The 21,308-nt window shown below is 45.2% G+C and overlaps 1 protein-coding gene across 2 annotated transcripts in view; it reads right to left on the reverse strand.

Moving 5' to 3' along the window:
* LOC108028802 (homeodomain-interacting protein kinase 2) overlaps positions 1–21,308 on the reverse strand; it is a 36,070-nt gene that overhangs the window by 5,090 nt on the left and 9,672 nt on the right. The window contains exons 1-7 of one of the 2 annotated variants that reach the window (XM_050886520.1): positions 3,586–3,640; positions 3,213–3,508; positions 2,835–3,155; positions 2,021–2,772; positions 1,361–1,954; positions 1,064–1,293; positions 461–931 (exon numbers count right to left, since the gene is read on the reverse strand). In XM_050886520.1, the coding sequence (XP_050742477.1) occupies positions 461–931; positions 1,064–1,293; positions 1,361–1,954; positions 2,021–2,772; positions 2,835–3,155; positions 3,213–3,508; positions 3,586–3,625 (2,704 nt within the window). In that variant the 5' untranslated portion in view covers positions 3,626–3,640. Of the gene's footprint in view, positions 1–460; positions 932–1,063; positions 1,294–1,360; positions 1,955–2,020; positions 2,773–2,834; positions 3,156–3,212; positions 3,509–3,585; positions 3,641–21,308 lie in introns of those variants that run through there. The other variant, XM_017100789.3, reaches the window with a different exon arrangement.

A 21,308-nucleotide genomic window follows, 5' to 3' on the forward strand; every position in this document is an offset into this window, starting at 1 on the left:
TGGGCACCAAACTGAGCGGAGGAGGAGGACATGGCTGAGGTGGAGGAGGCGGTGGCAGGGGCTGGGGCTTGGGATGGATGATGGGGGTGATGCTGATGGTGACTGGAAGTGGAAGCAGACGTGGAGGAGGACGTGGACGTGGCTTGGTAATGAGGATGCGTCGCCGGCTGAGAATGAGTCGGAGGCTGCGACTGAAGCTGAAGCTGATGCTGAAGCTGCGATCCCGCTGCCGATCCCGTTCCCGTTCCTATTCCACTTCCACTTGCTGGCTGATGAGGCGGATTCAGATGATGAGACGGATTCAGATGATGAGGGTGGTGGTGGTGACTACTGCTACTGTGGCTACTGTTACTGCTATGGCTACTGCTATGCTGGCTACCCTTGCCGCAGTTGCCTCCCAGTTGGTTCTGGTTCTGATTCGGATTCGGATTCGGATTCGTATTCTGATTCTGGGCATTACCATAATTGATCTGCTGCTGTTGCTGCTGGGGATGTGAGTGCGGTTGCTGGTGGGCACTGCTCCGGCTACAGGAGGAGCTGGGCGCGTGCTGCAGCAGGCTGCTGCTCGTCTGCGATTGGGCGTGGGCCCGCTGCTTCACTACCGGCACCTGGGATCCGCCACCCTCACCGCCCTCGTCCTCGCTGTCGGAGATCGTGATCACAGCCGTAGGCGAGGGCGTGTCGTGGATAGTGATCGTCGGCTGTTTCACATGCTGCGAGTGCTGCGGATTTTGCGGATGCGCCTGCTGGCCATGTGGATGCTGCTGGTGGGCATGCGCCGGTGGCTGTTGGTACACCACTGCTCCTCCGGCACCTCCATTGGCGTTGCAATTGCTTACGATGTGGTGACCCGAGGATGTGCTGTAGGGCTGGGCATGGGCGACGGGTACATGATGGTGGTGCGAGCTCGACGAGCTGCCGTTCACAATGTCTGGGGAGAGGGAATATAGCGCATTAGTGGACATCCTGCTTAGATCCCATAGATATTTCGATTTCGAATTCGTTTTGTTTCAAATCGAAATATGTATGGCCTGGCACAATCTGATATTCCATCTGCACTCACTGCTAGCGGAGGCAGCCGAGGAGGCCACCACCGATCCCGCACTGGCGCTGTAGCCACTGCCATTCCCGTAGTTGCAGTTGTGGTGTGTGTGGTACTGCGGCGAAACGTGGGCGGTGCGCTGGTACCGCTGCTGGTGGGGCGGCGAGCTCTCCTTCACCCTCTTTTTGACCGGCGACAGCTGCTGGTGCTCCTTCTTCTCGTGGCGCGGCACGCGGTAAGAGTTGCCCTTGCTGAAGAATAAAAAAAAAAACAGTCATTAGGGCGGACCTCTCCAGTGGGTGTCCTTTAAATACTCACGCTATATGATGAGCCGGCGACTCCTTCTTGAGATCGTTGCGTGGCAAGTTGAGGTGGTGCTTGGGATAGATCTCCTCCACATTGAAAAGAGGCGTCGAGTCGACGATGAGCGAGTGGGCGGGAGCCTGCTGGGGCCACGATGGCACCAGCGCCATCTGTCGACCAGTCTGCGGCCAGGCAACTCCGCTGGCCTGCACCCGATTCGTGAGGAGCATTCTTTGGCCAGAGGTTGGCTCCACCATGGACACCGGAACGGGCACATTTACGTACTGCTGCGGCGGCACCTGCAACGGCGGCTGCATGGCGGCACTGCCCACTACCACATGCTTGGTGGGACTGGGCATGGTCTGGTACGAGGGCGGGCACAGGATATTCGAGACCAGCTGGTGCTGGAAGCTATCCGGCCGCGCCGGTGGATACTGCCGGGCTACGCTGCGTCCATTGTAGATCTGATAGAGTCCCTCGTAAGCCAGAGGGCGGCCATCACGCACCAGACGCTGCACCTGGCTGGTTAACTGGTTGTTGATCGTGAACGTCATGTTCTCCGTGCTCGAGGGCACGAAGTTGGTCACCAGCGTCGACGCGGGCTGCACTCTGTGGAGGATCGGGGAACACAGTCAATATAGGGCAAAATACTTTCGGCTAATCCGGTCTACTTACGTGTGGAAATCGCCTCGGCGGCACACCTCCATCATCTGCACAGAGGCCTTGACATTGTTGCAGTAGACATAGTCCACCAGATGGGTCAGCCGAGTGAACGAGTGGCTCAACGCCTCGGCGGGCGTGAGTCGTCGCTCCTGATCGATGGTCAGCATGCGCTTCAGCAGATCGATGAACTCCCGCCTGTCCGTCTTCTCGGCCAGCAACTGACCTCCCTCCAGATCGGTGGGTACATTCACCTGCCCAATGTCGTCCAGGCAGTTGAAAATGTACTTGCGCGCCTCCTTGCTCTTGGTGTTCGTCTCCGCCTCGTGCTCCTCGGTGGTCTTCAACCGCCAGAAGGGATACGTAGAATCCACGTCGCGGTAGAAAAACTTGGAGGTCTTCGAGGCGCTGTTCAGCATGTGCTCTGTGGGCAGTCCCTGCGTCTGCGAGATGTAGCGGATCTGGTCGAACTCCGAGCTGCCTGGGTAGAGCGGCCAGCCGAGGAAGAGCTCCGCCACCACGCAGCCCAGCGACCACATGTCGATCGCCTCGCAGAAGGGCAGGCCCAGGATGATCTCGGGGGCTCGATAGTACCGCGACTGCAGGTACGTGTTGCACACCGTTTTGCTCACGTGGGAGGCGCTGCCAAAGTCGATCACCTTGACGCGGTAGGGCTGACGCACTGGGTCCACCAGCATGATGTTCTCGGGCTTCAAGTCGGCATGGATCAGACCCAGTTGCTTCAGCTTCAACAGGGCAGTCAATACCTGGCGAGCAGGACATGGGATAAGTCTGAGTTATAATGGGTTGTATATAATGTTGAGCTCACCTGCTCCAGAATGGGCCTTATGTACTTGAGGGGCAGCGGCGAGAACTTGTTCTGCTTGAGGAAATCGTACAGGTTCTGCTCCAGCATCTCAAACACCAGGCAGGTGTGGTTCTTGTGCTGGAAGCACTCAAAGGCCCGCACAAAGTTAAACTCGTCGGCATTCTCCTGGCTCAAGCGCGAAAGGATCGATACCTCGATCTGGCCCTGTCGCGCGTACGAGGGATGGTTCTTCAGGATCTTGATGGCCACGATCTCGGAGGTGCCGCGCTTCCAACACTTGACCACCTGGCCAAAGGTGCCGCGGCCCAAGAACTCCAGGACCTAAAAAGGGAAAGGGGTTAGGATCTGATGATGTAGGGTAAGGGAACCAGAACCCACCTCATACTCCGCTGATAGGGAGTAGAGCACCTCGTGCTGCACCAGCTGGTAGTCCCCATCCGCTCCACTGCTTGACCTCTTGCTGGGGGGCTGCGTGTTGGCATGACCCCCCGAGGTTGCGACCTTTGTGTGCGCCGTTTTGAGGCTGCTGATGGGCCCGGTTCCGTCTGATCCTGCTGCTGCTTCCGCTCCCGATCCTCCAGATCCTCCTGCTCCCCCCGCTGCTGATGACGAGTGTTGCTGCACTGGCGGGCCGTGGCTGGAATTGTATGAGTCCACGCAGCCGCAATCACAATCTAAAAGAGGTGAAAAAAACACTGATTAGTTATTGATCTTTCTATGAAGATGGCAATGCAAAGGTAAGCCCATTTACTTCCTCTCCTTAGTAATCTTCTTATGACCAAGGAGATCATTGTTCTCTATTTTCAATATTCTTCCGCTTCTTTGTCGAGCAAAAATTTCCTGTTGCCACCTTTCTCGGTTTCAGGCAATTTCGCTACCTCGCAATCTTGTCGTTGAAATGCAACTGAACGCAGTTCCACCTTTCCATTCCGCCCCAGGCCCACTCATATAAGGCATGAGTAGCATATAGAATCTGTGCCTGTGCACTCATCAGCATTTGCGACTTGTCAACGCCCCCAACAAAGCGGCGAAGAAAGCGCCGAAAAAAGGAAAACATTATGAAAATTGGCCAACAATAATAAATGTGACTAAGTGAATGGGTGGACAGGGGGTGGATCGCCCAGACAATGAGGAAGTTGTGTGCCTAAGAGGTGTCCTCCACAGGCTGGAAGTCTCTGTAATGGCATTTACATGATTTTACTAGAGATATTTTTATATTTCTTTTTATTATATTTTATCAATTGAAGACCACCATTACGCTTATTATACCTTTTCCTTAAAAGGCCAAGCGGTGCCCTAACGTCATTAGGGCAAGCACATGTCGAGATCCCTCCCCCAATCAGCCAACCAACATCTGGAGACCCATCCATCCACTCCGGCTGACTTCCCGTAGTTAGGCAACTAAAAATAGAAGCAGTTAAGTAGCCCGGCTCCATGGCAACCTCCCTACCTCGGTTGCTACTTCTTCACGTATTCACATAACTTAATTAATTTACGTCAAAGGACATTTGATATGAATGGGAGCAAAGGGCATAAAAATAGCGAAAGGCAACGAGGAGCCCACCGAACCCACGCACCCTCGGTCAATTATATATGTGCTAGGGGACGAGCGGTTTCCTGGGTTTTCTTCGAGAAGGGTCACGTGGGCGTGGTCATCCTGGAGCTGGAGACGGAGTGAAAGGCAATCAAAGCTAAAATTAAGGACACACGCGATGAAAACGGAGACGTGCGGTGGAAAAATTTATGGCACCAAGTTGGGGCGACGGCCAGTAGTAAATGAAATGAAAACTAAATGCAATAAATTATGCAAAATGGAGCAAAGAGAAAAAAGTTCAACTCCGAGCTAAAAAATGAAATTGAAATGGAAAGGCAGGCAGCCAATGGAGGTCGCCGCGAAGGCGAAAAGTCGGCGGCGGAGGCAGCGAAGGTCAAATCGAAGGTTGCCCAGTTTCCAAGCCTTCGCAGCCCACAAATTCGATTGCCCCCACCACTGCTGCGGAAGTCTGCTCCTGGCAAGGACTTCTTGCACAACGCTCACGTGGCAACAGGAATAGCTGCATCATCGTCCTGCCACCAGCAACAAGTTATGTGAAAACACTCGGAGAAATTCTCTTGATTTTATCGAGCCCTAAAAATAATGTCCTGATGATGATTACAATTTGAATTAGCACCTGGCAAAGTGAGTTTAGGTAAAGACTTAGCGTGTAAACACTTCTTCTCGTACAACTTTTACCGCCTCCAACATATTCATTTTGTCAGTGCACATCCAGCGCAAAAGTTTAGCAGTGCTTTGACATATTTGTCCCTCGGGTTGCACAACGTTGCAGTTGCAGCGCCACAAAAAGGCAGAAAAAATATAATAAAACCGATTTTGTTTACGCAAATCTCAGCAGCAGTAGCTGAACCCCAGAGATGCGGAGACGGAGGAGATGCAGCCACATCGGAGGCAAAGTTGCAACGTGACGCAGTTTTAGCAAACAAAACGAATCTGCGCTGCCTGCGGTTTCTATTCGTATTTGCGTTTCAGTTTCCCCGATCCCTGCGTTTTTGCAATTTCTGTGTCTGTTGCATAAAAGATGCAGCCAACTGTAAATGGGGTGGTGGCGCAGGTGGGGAGGGTGCACGAACCCAAAAGGGGCGTCGCATCGAGTGATTTGCGGGGCGTTTGCCCATGTAACCGATCAGGTCCAAAATCGAATTCTATTCGCGTTGCCAGCCTAGTTCAAACAAAAAAGTTGGCTCTTTGGGCTGCTGATATGGTTGAATCAAATGGGTATTCAAAGTGCTCAAACAATGGTTTCTACAGACCCAAAGGTTTGATTGAAAGACTTTCCAAACCATCTGAAAACATAAGCGAAAAACTCTCAACTAAGCATTATAGGGTTAATAAGGTTAACTTAAACTTTCAATCGTTATAATTTGTTAAAGCAAGAAATGGGGCTTGTGCAATAGTTTCCATATGAAAGTGACTTTTGAACTGTCAAGCATCTCTAGGGACCAACTTAAAAGTTCCCCCATTAAGCGTGTAAGCCCTCATTTCAGTTTTCAATTCCATGAAACTTGGTATATTAACCCCGGGGTGTCCGATACTGATATCGCTGGAGTTCTGTGTTATCGGGTAATGGTCGATCGAACAAGAAGTTCGCTGCGGTTTTCCAGGAGAAATAAGAGATAAGTGCCCGCGGACTCAGCGACTCAATGGGAAGTGGAATAGGGTTGGGCTCGTATTGCTCGGCCTGGCAACACAAAGGGTTTATTTTACACATTTCAGCCGTAATTGCAGTAATCATATTGCGCAACTACAGCAAAGGCTAGTCAACAACTACCAGCTAATCCGCAGAACCCACGTGCTGTAATTGCTAAATATTCGAATACGCTTTTGCTGGTGACATAAGGCGCCTGTTCTACAATAAAATAAATAATTACCAATCTATTGTATTAATGTGGGGAAAGTTTTGAGAACTTCTTAGCTTTTCGAGCATTTCATTTGTATGCCTCGTTGGTTTCCAGCCCCTTTTACGACTTCAAAACGAAAATGCAAATTCACCACTTCGGTTTTGTGCTTTTGTGAAAATGCAGCCAAAAACCTTGCAGCGGAAGTTAAACAAAGCGAAAAGCGAGCATAATTACATACCAGCGAGAAATTCGAAATAAATTATTTACAAAACGGAAGCGGAAAGGCGCTAAATGAAAAAGAGGGAAGGCAAACGGGCTAAAAAATGAAGAAAACCCCGCGGAGGTGCGAGGGAGAAAACGCTGTGAAAGCAACAGGTTAGTTGGCTTGGACCCAACTTGTCTGAACTCCGGCTTTGGCTACGGCTTTGGCTTATATGTAGCTCCGTGCTCGGGGTCTGTAGACACAGCTCCTCAGCACTGTTGTTGCTGATATTGCCGAGGCTGCAGTGCGTTTGCCGCATATTAAATGCGCTGATTAATCGACGCAAACAATAAACAAGGAGCGGGGGAAAAGCGGTGGCACGGGCAAGAAAAACGAGGACAAGACCCGGGAGGAGCTTACACTGAAACAAATTGAAGCGACATCACTGGAAAAGTACTCGTGGTACGAAGCACAAGGTACAGAGGGGCCAGTCCACGTTCTTTAAATAATCATATTCTGGGTTTGCTAAAATACAATCACCAAATGATATATGGTAAGCCGAAAGGCTTTTACCATGCTGTAATACCATATTTTCGGTTTCGGTGTACGAACAGCTTGACGGTGAGGGGCTGGAAACGGGTGGGGTTTCGGGGTGGAGGGTAGTATAAATACTTGTCGCTGCAATGAGAGCAATGCACGGGCAAGCATTTCCACTTGTCAACGCACCTGACGAAGCCAGCAACAACGCAACAAAGGTGGCACCTACAAAACATGGACCTACAGACACGAACAAAAACAAGTTCCAAAGGCAGCAGAAAAGCAGCAGCAGCGACAATTGCTCTGCCAACAATGTTGCCGGCGACCTCTCCGCCCCCTTCTTGCCCCTTCTTAACCCCTTGCTGCCCCCTGCAATCAGCTCGAAATGGGAGCAGGTAGAACGTGCCAGAGCACGGAGAAAGTCGGCGATGAAATCCAAGAAGAAAGAAGGAGACGTGGAAGACAGGGCAATTACCAGAAGCTTTCTTGACTCTTCTGCTGCCGTTTCTTCTGGCAGTCATTACTCTGGATGTTGCTGCTGCAGCCGATGTTGCTGCGGGGTTTTCCACAGGCACTGCCGATGTTGCTGCCGGTGCTGTCGCTTTTCCTTCTCATTCTGTTACCGATGATGCTGCAGGATTTGTGGCCATGTTTTCCAGAGGTACTGAGGATGGAGATTTTCTCATATGTTGCTGCAGCTCTTGATGCGGCTGTTGTGCCTTTTCCGTTTGTGCTGTTTGTAGTTCTACGAAGATATTTCTGACGCTCTCTGATAACTCTATGACTGCGTTTGCAATGCTGTTGTGTTTTTCTTGGGTATTTCTACTGCTGCTTTGCTTCTCTCAATGCTTTGCTGCTTCTGCTTTTTCTGCTCACCTCTCCGACTTTGCTCTGGCTGCTGGCGTTGCATTTCTCATGGCCTGTGTTGCATATTTAACACCCGATGCCAAACATGCTCACGTTTGCATACCCAACCCATACTCGGCTCCCCTGGTATCTGTAAACCACTGTGATGTTCTCAGCGACAATCAGAAGACAAGTTATCTAGAATGAGGAGTGACGGGGTGAGGGAAGCAAGCAGCGACGATCTTTTGAAATTGAGATAATGCCAAAAATGGCACTCGTGCAACAAATTGCAGAGACATGTTGCTGCTGCACAAAGAAGCGGGGCACGAATATAAACTGTCGCCTTTCTAAAAAACGAAGCGGACAAAAAATCCCACGAATAACCCGGACACTTTCACAATAACGAGAAAAAGAAGATGTGTAAAAATGAATAAACAAGAAATCGTTGAACAACAAAGAAGAACCATTCGAAGAGGCAGTACCTCAATAACGGGGCTTAGTTACCAACTACTTTGTGGGTCGCGCTCTCCATAAGGTGCCACAAGATCCCCAATCAATGTAGAAATTGAATACCGACAGAACGTCTGCTAATCTGCAATCGACTCGTTTGCTAAGCCCCTGTCCATTTTAATCAGCCCCGTGTTTTCAGGTTCTCCCACTTAATCGATGTGTTATCTCCAAGTGAGTAGCCACCAAGTTGGACGGGTTCCCGGCCGATCCAAAATGAATCGCTAGTTCCAGCACAACATGGCATCGATGGAATCGATGGCATCGACGGGTAATGATGACTGGAGCGACGACCAAGCAACAACTGCCGTGGCATGCAACATGTTGCCAAGAAGAGCAATTTACATATTTTCCAAATGGCAATCGGAAGTTCGTATTTTCACATTTTCCACGCTTAGCCAAATGGAAAATGCAATAAATCAAATGCACCAGCAGCAACAGCAGCAACAACAACGCTTGAGTGCACTTCTTGTTTAGAGTTGGCAGCGCAAAATAAAAGTTGCCACTTTTGTAAGTCCCCCGCTCCCATCATTTCGACTCATTTTGATTTGTGAGCCTTTGCAGCTTGGCAACAAAAAGGCAAAGAGCAGAAACAATGGCGATAAAGAAGTGGTTGTTTTTCAGATACCGAAGCTTGAAATACCCTATAGCAATGTGATATATGGTAACTCCATCTTTACACAAACCGTTTTTTAAAGTCAGCTATTAACCATTAGGTCGTAAACAAAGCAACAAACAAATTCCCAGTAGTTGTTGACCTCTTTAATAGTTGCGTAAGTATCATACAATTTATAAAATCAAAAATAGACTGATTTATTTTGCACAAATCCTTGAACATACTTGCTTAGATATAGGGACAGTCCGATTTTTAAGGGTTTCCCAAGTATGAACAACACTTGTTGTTGCTTTAATTGTTTTTTACTGCTGGCTGTGTTGTTGCTCTGGCCCGTTGTTGTTGTTTTCATTTGTGTAATTGCATTGCACACTTGATTGCATTCAAGACGTCGACTGAGGCAGCGCAGTCGATTACAATGACGCCAATAAAACCAGCGCCCAGCAACAACAACGCCCCCAACGATCGCTCCCTCTTTTTTCCAAGCGATAGCGCTATTTCTCTCTGTGCACAGCGAGAAATGAGAGGCAGTTGGGAATAAATAAGTATTAAAGTAAGTTGAATTTTTCACTATTAAAAGGGCATTAATACTCATCGTATTACCTGAATACCCTCTTGTTAAAGCTTTTCACCTTACTATCTATTAACGTAACGAACCAATAAATATTTCCCCGTGTGGTAATCGGGTTTCTTTCAGAAGGTGCCATTATTGCTGAGCCTCAGCCATGCAGCCCACAAACAAGATTCAATTACTGAAGATACAATAACACAAAAAATGGCCTTTAAAGTGCTCTTTTGTTTTTCGTTGCTTTATTGTTTGCTGCTTGGCGGCTTTACCAAACAGACAGCAACGGCAGTACGAGTATCAGAGAAATTTCCATTGCAATTTAAATTTAAATTGCGCGGATCTACGGCAGCATGGTTTTTGAGAGTTTTTCCTAGCAATATCGGGACCAGCTAGAGCGGCACAAAAAATGAGGTAAAAGCAGGCAACTCGCAACCCGCAACTCGCTGAGCACGCACAGTGGTGGTACGATATATGCAACCCAAAAATGTATATACATATTTGATATTTATGATTTAAAAGATAGTGTACTGTACAATAAAAACTAATTTCAAGAGATATATTATCAAATAAAAACTGCTTTAATTACTTTTATAATTTTTAACTAGCCTTATTATATCTATAAGGCATTGCGAACCTATTTTCTTGCTCGTGAGTGTGAGAAAAATGTAAAAGCATTTTCACCCCCACCACTGTGGAACGCAAGTGGATTTGTTTTGCACTGTGAAAGCTTTTGGATGCTGACTGAGCAACAAATACGACGGCGGGTGGCGTTTACCTCCACCCACTTTCCCTCCCCCTTTTCCCGCCCACCCAAAGACGGCCTAACGATCCACTTTTTGATCTCTTTTTTCGGTTGCTTCTCGCTGCTTTTCGGTTAAATGTTGCATGCAGTTGACAAGTCGACAGCGGCAACAGCGACAGCAACAGCAACAAAAATCATTTCAAATTAAACGTAATTCATGGCAAAAGAAACCGAAATACCCAACACAAAACCGAAAACAAACCAACGAAATAATACAAAATTAAAGGGAAATTTGTTCACCGTCAACTTTTCATTGGGTGAAAGTTTTGCTCTTCGCAGATTAAGATCAACCACTCGAAATGAAACGAATTGAAATTGGCAAATTGCACAGAAACCTGAAATTGGGCGATGAATGAGTGGCTATGCAATGAAAGAGATGAAGAATAATTATTTTATTTGAATGGTCTTCGCAGAAATAGCCAAGGTTTCTAAACAAACACCAAAAAAATGTAGTTGGGAAGGGTTCGGGTTCGAGAAGTCAAACTGTTGTGTTCAATTTACAATATTAAAGAAAGAAATGCTTTGAGTTTTAGTGAAACAAAATAGGTATCGTAAATCTCTTAATATACAGTGAAACGAGTGTTGAATATAAGAATGACCCCAAGCCCCTTGTGTTCTTCTATTTTTCTAAGCCGCTTTAAAGAAGCTCCACAGAAAAGTCGATGCCAAGTATATGCAATCTTTTATCATACTCTTTCATCTAACCCCTGTAAGCTTTTCTCTCTAGCATTCCTCTCATAGTTGTTTATCGAATAGAACGCATTATATTTAAGTATTCTGAATTTTTTTTCAGTTTTGTTTGCATTTTCCCATGTAGCGAAACGACTTTGCGTTGAAGTAAACAAAATGTTGACGACCGCTTAGAGGTCGCTTGGATTTTTTTCAGTCTGGCCATAGAATGACAACTACAACAAAAGCAAAACATCGGGGCACATAACTCTCGCAGTCGACATCGACGTCGACGTCCTTCAAGCGAACATTAGAAGCGTAACGCCAGCTGCAATGACCTAAAGTAACCCAGCTGAGAATCGCAGAGAGAGGCGAAAGAGTGTTGCACAATGCAGTGACAAGAGGGCGAAGGGAAGGAGGGGGCGTGACAGCGACAGCCGACGGAAGTGGGCGCTTAGAATGGGCGTGTCCGCATAACTCTTCAGGTGTGTTGGCACAAGTGGGCGGCGGTGGGTTCGGTAAGTTTTCGGTTGGAAAACAACTTAGAAACAAAAAAGAACCAAGAAATAAATCACATTTGTACAACACTGAGAAAAATTGAAAAGAATTTACATTGTAGATATTATAAATTTGTAAATATTGTAGCTATCAATTTAAAGTGTCGAAACATCACACAGTGATACCAAATTATTAACTAACATCCCGATTTAGACGTGAGATACCTTTATTAATTTGTGGAGGAATTGTCTAAAATTCTACATTAAAATTTATCTTTTTAACGAGGGTCAAAAATTTAACCCATTTTCATGTTCGATTTTTAAGTAATTCCTATGGCTTCCAAATTGGGAACCCAAAACTACACTTCTAGATTCCATAACTTGAGTTGTAGGCTCCCGATTTAGACGTGGGATACCTTTATGAATTTGTGGAGGAATTGTCTAAAATTCTACATTAAAATTTATCTTTTTAACGGGGGTCAAAAATTTAACCCATTTTCATGTTCGATTTTTCCGGAAATCCTATGGCGTCCAAAATGGGATCCCTAAACTGAACTTCTAGATTCCATAACTTGAGTTGTAGGGTCCCGATTTAGACGTGGGATACCTTTATGAATTTGTGGAGGAATTCTCTGAAATTCTACATTAAAATTTATCTTTTTAACGAGGGTCAAAAATTCAACCCATTTTCATGTTCGATTTTTCCGGAAATCCTATGGCGTCCAAAATGGGATCCCTAAACTGAACTTCTAGATTCCATAACTTGAGTTTTAGGCTCCCGATTTAGACGTGGGATACCTCTATGAATTTGTGGAGAAATTCTCTAAAATTCTACATTAAAATATATCCTTTTAACGAGGGTCAAAAATTCAACCTATTTTTATGTTCGATTTTTCCGGAAATCCAATGGCGTTCAAATGGGAACCCAAAACGACACTTCTAGATTCCATAACTTGAGTTGTAGATTGGAAACCCAAAACGATATATCTAACTATAACTATGTTCATTTCATATTGCAGGGTGTATTTGTAACGGACAATTTGAATGGCGCCCAGCCAAGCGGAGTTAACTCCAAATGGGGTCAAACGTGGGTGCAGTGGAAGTGGAGTGATATGGTGTTGTGGTGAAGAGGGTGGAACAGTCCAGATGATAGGGGATAGAGGAGGCGCCTCGAGACGCGACACGAACTTCAAAAACAACAGCAACCAAATATAAATAGCATCAGCTAACCAGGCCTCTAGTCGTCTCGTTCGCCCCACCATTTTCCCTCTCTTTCGGCTGTGCGTCAAGTCTAACAAGTCTTCCCATAATGATCATCATCGAGAGAACTGGAACAACGACACTGTAGTCTACAGTCGAGGAACAACAACAGCAACTAAAACTGGAAAATATTTTGACGCATGAAAGCAGCGCAAATAAAAAAAGGAATGGGAAAACAACATAAATTGCAACTGAACTGGACGTCGACCACTGATTATAGTCATTCACTTCACTGAGGGGGATTCACAATTGCACTGATAGGTTAATATATTGGACAAGACAAAATTTTGGTATGCACTTCTTCATAATTTGCGTGGGTTAAAAAAATATGTATAAATAAAAAAAGGAACAAGTTAAATATATTTATACTGTAGTTTATACATTGCTTTAATGAATATTTTTATAATAATTATCCTGACGTTCCCTTCCTATTTTTTCAATATTTGCGACCATTGGGTATCATATTTCCCCTCGATTTTCTTTTTTACAAACAACTCTTTGGGTTGATTAACGAAAAGTATCAAATTTTTGCATCGCGTCTGCGCAAAGTTCAAGCCAATCCCACAGTCAAAGTTCCCAGGCAGTCCCAAATGCAGAAAAACCCAGCGAATCGTTTTCAAATTTCGGTTTCCAATGTAATTTAAATGCAAATGCAAACGGCCTGAAGACGGCCAAAGGAAATGAAGCGAAAAGGGAAAGCGTGTCAATTTGATTGAAAACACAAAATAAGCAAAACGAGTCAAAGGGGTTGGACGAACGAAAGGAAAAGCCAGCAGCAGTCGAGAAAAACAACACAGAAATAATAAAAGCAGCGCTGCAAATTAGAAATCAAATAAAAAACCCATTGCGACGTTGGGGAAAAATGAATAAATAAAAGCAAAAGCAGCAGCAAAAGCCAAATGCAATGTAGATTGAGTTTCAACTTTAAGATTATTGATTCGCATTCCATCGATTGGCCCGTTTCTCTTTCTGTTGGAATGGCACAGGCAAGGAGACAGAAATGCGACAAAAAAAAGCAGAAAAATCTCGGTCAAATGTGGCAGCAGCATTTGGAAAACATTTGTCAGTTTTCAGAATTTTTCCCAATTAAAATATTCCGCCAATTGAATTGCACTGTCTCGCTGGGGCTTGCGAAATATATTTTTGTTATTCCCTGAATTGGCTATCACATTGAAGCTTTTAAATAGATCGTTCAGTAATCATTAGGTGTCTGATGAAACGCTTCATCCATTTGCATCATACCCAAATGAAATATTTTAAATATTTGTGGCTTTGGCTAATTTGAGGAAACATTTTGATTTTTTGTTTTTATTCTGCTTGCATGGGCAGAAATAGAATTTAGTGCTGTCCACCTGCACTGGGAATTTCTCGTTTAATTCAATTTCGTTTGGTCTACGCTCATGCCTCATTACGAACATCATCATTATCGCATCCATATTCGAGTTGGTTGTTCTGCTGGATTTGTCACTGTTGTTTTTGCCCACAATGACGATGACGAAGAGGCGAGTTCAAGAGTGCAATGACATTATTATACCATCCCCCCTTCTTCTGCCGTGTATTATGTACACTAGCAAAAAGAAAAATGTATTATTATACATATTGTGTGTGTTAAATTGAGGAAGGGAAATGTTCAGATTGAAAACTTGTGCCGATAACAGAAGTCAACAGCGTTCCATTCAAGCAAACGGCAATATAGATGCAATTATTTCAGTACTACCTATTGATAAGGATAGTTCGCATTTGTTTTCAGCAGCTGTGAAGCAGATAACGATGGTCGCAGGCCTCCTTCTGTGAAACCAGTTAAGTCTGCTATCAGTTAAGTCTGCGGAACTATTGTTTCAGTGCGAGTCCCTCGGTACGCAGGAAAATTTAGAAAATTCCCTTTGTAATCGGCTGAAGTGAACATGAGTTATGGGTCGTGAGTGCGACACTTGAGTGATGAATTATTCACCCCGCCCCCGTTTTGTTTAGCCTCGTTTTTAGCCGCCCAACCTCATGGAAAATGAAAACAAGCCAATTCCAATTGGGTTGGTCTGCCCGCCCCTGCCGTCTGCGTCGGGCATTCGGTATTATAAAATATGGATCAATCGATGCAATATGAATTATGGCAGGGCAGGGGCGAGGGAGGAATTAGCTTTCGCTGTGCCTTTGCAGCTTGGTTGGTTGTTGGCCGGGACTGGCGTGTTCTAGTTAATGTAATTGACACGCCTCTCTTGCAGGGGCATTTTACATTTTCCAAACCGAAATTTTCAAAAGTTCGCCTCGCGAGAGAGTCAATAGAACCGCATGAATTCCTAAAGAGATCGGCCAAAAGAATAAACATTGCCACGTATATTGTTCACCTTACTTTTTGTTACCCATTATGCCGTTGCAATTTTTCCTGCCTTAATTGCCTCTAATTACATCTTGTATTGAATAATTTTGAATGAATTGAGGTGTACGAAAACATTTCATTAACAAGCCAAACGAACGAACCTGCGAACCACCGACCACACGACGTATGCGCAATAAAAGCACAAAATATTACTCATACGCCATGGCGAACGCATAAAACGCACGAAATGTGTTTCATTTCAGGCAACAGCCATAAAGTCGAGCCGCCAGAAGAACGCGACGTGGCGAAGAACAACAAAAGGCAGCATTTAATGTTATGAGCCGCAAAAACGCAAAGAAAACAGTTCAAAGACCCGAAAGGGAGCCAGTGCCGAACACCGAACGGCGAAGATCCCCTTGTAACCAGCCCATACACCCATGAAAGGGGGCGTGAAAGTTTACCCCCGAAAATAGTCCAACGGAAATGGAAACTTCAAGTCGAGAGCTGGAAACTCAAATGGAATTATAAGCATATGGCATGACAGGAAGGAGAAATAGTTCAGAAAGGGGAGGCAGAAGGCCAAGGAAACCCAGAAGGATGGGAGATTGAGTGGCCAGCAATAAAAGCCCGTAAAAAAGGGAAAATTGTCCATAAATTAACATAAAAATGAACCAAAAAAATGAACCAAAAAGGAAAAACAAAAAGAAATGCAGGCAAAGTTTATGAAATTCTTCCCATCATGGTCAACTTGCCAGTTCTGGGAAAAACCCAGACAAAACAGAACTCGGATAGCCAGTAATAGTAAAAGGAATGAGGGCAAGAAAACCCAAACAAAAATTGGCAAAACACAAACTTCTTGTTTTTGTTCAGGGCGAGGACCGACATTGGGCTAGGTTAAGGGTATGTCACAGGGGGTTGGACAGCCAGACCCTGCTGACATCACTGCTCTATAATCCATTTTCGGGGTGGCTCAACCGCCAGGCCAATATCAGCCGCAACTGCGGAGTGAGTTTATGTTGCAACATTTCGCCGAACGAATGGTCAGTGACTAATAGAAGAGGAAATAGCTGGAGCGCCAGAAAGTGGCCACCAACCAGGCAAGCTCCAAGTCGAAGATGGAACACACTGATGTAGGAAGTCACCTTACAGGCGGGGTACAATAAAAGTGTTTAAAAATCAGGAACCTATCCCCCACTTGTTTAATGAATATGGAATCGATTCAAATCAGTCCATAACACAGCCAAATAAGCACAAGTGCTCCCGCTTGTTAGTACAGATTTATTTTTAAAGCTATTTAAGCTGTCCCCTGCAGATGAGTCACTGGCGCAAAGGCAACCCTTTTTGGGACAGGGTATGCGAGCCGATTCGCAGCAAGTGGAGGCAGTGAGCAAACAAACTCGTGGCGAACCATGACTCAGAGACGCAGTCGAGTACAGCGCCCAGGGGCGTGGGCTGGGGGGCGATTGCCAGGGGGGGACAGACGGAGACGAGGGGCAAACGACAAGTTTCACTTGGCTCGAGTGGGCTGGTGGAGAAGTTTGGCGCCGTCCGCCGATGGATGTGAGCGTTGAATGTGGGCTGCCAGTTGGCAGTAGTTACACCCTGCTCCTCCCTTGGCGCCCCGCCCATGGCCACCCCCTCGGCAATTGCAAACTGAATCGGCAGAGAAACCCAGAGAAAGACAGACAGCGGCGAAGGCTATTAGCATAATTCATCACCACACAAATAAGCATTCATTCCATTAATTATACAAAAATGTAAAACATTGAATTCATAAATTATACAAAAATGTATAATTAATGTTTGAGCGGTTGTTATTGTCGTAATTCCGCTTTTTGCACTTATTAATCAGAGCCAGCCAGCGGAGAGTGGATAGTGGATAGTGAATTCCCGCCCCGAGTTGGGGAATCTTTTCAGACGAGTTAAACGAGAGGAGTTGGCTGGTGCGAAGGGTGGCAAGAACGGCTAGAGAAGAAGAATGTGATTTAATTTGTGCATACAATTGTTTATCTACGCCTATCTGTGCTTGCTTTGCACTTTTATTATCAATCATAAACAATTCCAAGAGATAAGCACGCCGTATAAAAAGCACTATATGACCCCATATATCACTGTTTGCGTTGCAATCGTCGAGTTCCAAAATAGATTTCTACAAATGGAAAAGCAAAGCTCAGTAAAATCACTGACGGCGTGGAAAATAAATTCTAGGCGCCACGTTGTCGAATGATCAAAATATAAAAAATGGAAGCGCAGAATAAATGAAAGGAGGGGAAAATGGGCTTACAATATTCAATGAGGCCTGCAGTAATGTTTAAAATATAATTTCGTAATCACTATACCTTTTTCAAGAATAAACTCAGAATGAAAGCAATTGCCCCACTCAGCGGTCAACAGCAGCGAATAAAACAAGTGAAATGCGTGCAGTGTCCAAAGAGAATCGCAACGACAGGAATGTAAGGCAGAAGGAATATTTTCAGCTTAATTGCCCAACCAGAAAACAAGAAAAACGAGCACCGCCACCTTTTGTCGCCCAAGAGACGGGCGAATTTCATTTTAAATATTTAAATTTGTGTAATAAGACAGGAATATATGTGTGCGCCTTCCGCCTTAAAGGCGAAACAACCAGGGGCAGCGGAGAGCAACCACAAAGTTGCCTAACTGCACTGGCTGCACTTTTTCTTGCTTTTCTTATCTGCATTTTATGGACGAGTTTTACAAGAGAATGTTCGCCTTTTTCCCCCGGTTTTGCCCGGCCACAAATTGCAGAAGGGTAAGTGGATGGGGCCCACATTTCTGTCGCATAACTCTGCCGTGTATTTTTTATGTTTTTCTTTTCTTATTTATGCCTGCCAACATCAACAACGTCGAAGACGGCTTTTTACACATTCAATATTTTCATTTTGCTGGCCTTTCTTCGGGCATTTTCGGCTGAAACGCTTGAGATGCACAATTTAAGATTGAGAAACTGGGCGTGGTAGTCTGAAAAACAAAAGTTGGCAAGAAAATAATGCACAGTACGATTAGCGTAAAAATAGAAACAAAATATTACTTGGAGCAAGCTGAGCAGTGCTCATAGAGCCCGAGCTCAGACTTCCCACTTAGAAAACCTTGAGAAAACCCCATAATTTCCAATCTATGAAGCACATCCGATTACATAGGAGCTGATTCGATAAATTAAATCCAACGCTATAGAAGCTTTTGTGTTCCTCGAATCAGAGATCCACACAGCCTTGAAGGCTAAACAAATTTGTCTACTCCAAATGTATCTGGTATCAACTCATATCCGCATATCAGCGGAGAATGGTGTTTTTATTTGCCAGAGCAAAGAAAGAGATAGAGATCCAAAACTTAAATTTCAAAACTTCAGCTCTTGTTGTCTTTTATTTCGCGTGTATTATGTGGAACGCCCCGGCACGGACGGACGGAAACAGCAACGTCGATTAATAAAAGCGAGTAAACAGTTGAAAACTTGTTTTGGCTCCAAAACGTAGCAAAAGGCAAAAGGTATAGTATAAACAAAACAGCGAACTGCTACAGCGAAATCTCCCATTAGTCATCCAATTTAGCCCCAAAGCACAACGTTCGACGACTACACACCTGTAGAAAGCGAAAATGACAATAATAACAGGTACACTGCAGCCAGATAGTTCGATAAGCGGAATAAGTACCATAAAAATAGAGGAAAGCGTTGGCAGGGGGTGGAGAGTGCGGTGGTCGGGCCATTTCGGGGTTTCAGCTGCTAAGCCGACAGATTTGGCAATTAAGCTCCGGAAAATGGCCACAGTGAGCCCCCACAGAGAGAGACAGTGGTGCGGTGAGTTGGTACTGAAAAGTGTAACATATGGAGCACGGGCAGTAGGCTGAAAGCACAGCAACTGTGGTCCTTCCCTGCTACACAGTTTTCTCCTCAAGTATTCCTGTAGGCACTATGCGAGTTTCCATACATTTCTCACATTTCCACTTTCCCGCCCTGCCACCCACTTTGTTTATCTATCCCACAGCGGGGAAAGGATTTTAATAGGAACTTCTCTGCAGGGCGTCCCAGCATGCAAAATGGAATTAGCAAAAAGCGATGGAAAACCGAGGGGAAACTGCGGGGTCTGTAAAAGATCACTCGGAGAAAAAAGCCCTACAGTTTGAAAACCATTATCTTTAGTCTGTTTTAAGCCATTAGTTGTTAGTTTGATTTAGTTTTTGAATTCACATTTTTAAATATTTAAAAAAAAGGGGGTCCTTACTTCTCCTGCATGTACTACAAAGGCGAAAATGCTTTCAGTGTAATTGGGAAAGGACCCAATCTGGACAAAACAGGCAAATAGAGGCACGTGTTGCGGTGGTTTTTCTCTCTCCTGTCAGCGCAGGACTGAAACGAATTCGAGCCTTTCTTTTTTGTGTAACCCAAGCCGCTTTTGACGTTGATGGCGCTTTTTTCCGCAGCCTTCCAACGCCCGCGCACAGTTCTGCTGCCTTTCCCGCCGTTGTTGCTTCTCAATTGACTTTCTATAATTGCGTTTAATGTGTTGTGACGGCCGCCCCCCGATCTATACACTTATTTATCCTATCCTATGCCCGTAGTCCACCCTCAGCCCCGGTGAGCTCGTTGTGTAAGTCCGATAATTCTATTTCTGTGCCTCGGTGTTTTCTGCATTTGTTTGCGCTTTTCTTCACACCTACCGCACTTTGTTGCACCGCCCCTTGATCTAGCCTTGGCTTAAGCAGCTTTGATATTATTTAATTTGCTGTTACAGTGGCTACTCGATTTCATCTATACCCATACGCGTTTTTCGCAAACCCCATCGGTTGTTCGTGAATTATTTGCGAGTGCCTACAGCATCGATATTACTAAGCATTACATTTATTTATAACTCTCTCAGAAAGTGAATCAAACCTCACTGTTGTTGATTTTAATGATACTTTCATTCACCCATTTCCTCTGCGAAAATTTCCTTCTAATCTTTTTTTCTGCTCTTTGCTTTGCGTAATCTGTCGCCATGTACACTTTCGTGTAAGTGGGTGGTGGGCGGTTACTTTTTAAAGGTGTGGCGAGGAGGGTGCTAAAATAAGAGCCGGCATGGGGCGCTGCCAAAAAGTTCTGGGAAATTTCATTAAAATTGATTGATCGACGTAGAAATTGAAAGCGAAATGCGGGAGGCATTGATACGGCAAGCGGATAACGAGAGCACGTTAATTCCAAATTTAATTTAATATTTAAATGCGGCTCTGTCGTCAAATTCCTTAATGTTCTCTGCCCGAATTTCGTATTCTTCCAGCATAATTTCTCAACTTTCTCGGGGAGAATGGCTTTCATCGGGGCTTACTGTACCTTGGGCACCAAAAACATTTCGTGGCCCGTTCCCACAATATTCTCAATGTATCTTTCTGGTTCTCTGTTGATTTCTTGTTCCCCACTGCCTGTGTTGATGCAGTTTTTCGTTTAAATAACAGTGGACATGGGCGGGGAGGTGCCAGATCTCTGTCCATTAACACTTGTTAACCCAATTTAGTCTCAATTTCCATAGACGACATCGCACGTATCTGTATCGGTAACTGTAAAAGTATCTGTATCTGTATCTCTGGGGCCCAGTATCTGCTGGAACGTTGTGGAATACAATTCGAGTAAAAGGCCCTGCATTGTCACACGCACAGATACACACGGACACAGCGACACGGCGAACAGACGGGCAATAAAACAAGTGACGCAGACATTGACAGCCCGCTCTACAATAGCAGCAACCTCAAGGTTTACCGCTCTACAGTTTCAAAGGGGATACACACCTGAGGTCAAGCTCACAGCAATTTCAATAAACAATAATGTAAATAGGTTAAAATAACCCACATATCGCATCCTTACGACTAAATGAATGGGGAAAACGGCGCTGACGCGAATTCTTTGGAACTTCAGGTTCAACTGTAGCTGCCCTACCACATTGGCCGCCACTGTACAGAGGGGAGTTGCAAAAGTTAAGACTTAAAACAAATTGTGTTGGCAATGTTTCTTTTGCTGCTTCTTGCCACGTTTGTTGTTTCTTCTTGTTGTTTTTCGAGTATTTTTAATAAATTTTTAAGTTGACCTCCATTTGCCGCCGTTCCTCAAAGCTGCTCACTCAGGAGTGGAGACTCCGCAAGAGTAGAATAGCAAATTAAAGCTGCTGTTTATTGTACCCTTGAATAATGCGACCCGAGGGTTTTGGCAATCGACAGCTTGTGTGAAGAATTGAATGAGAAATAAAGCCTTTTTCCCATTTATTACCTAGAACTTTTAA

The sequence above is a fragment of the Drosophila biarmipes genome, chromosome 3L (assembly GCF_025231255.1).
Source record: "Drosophila biarmipes strain raj3 chromosome 3L, RU_DBia_V1.1, whole genome shotgun sequence".
Taxonomy (NCBI): domain Eukaryota; kingdom Metazoa; phylum Arthropoda; class Insecta; order Diptera; family Drosophilidae; genus Drosophila; species Drosophila biarmipes.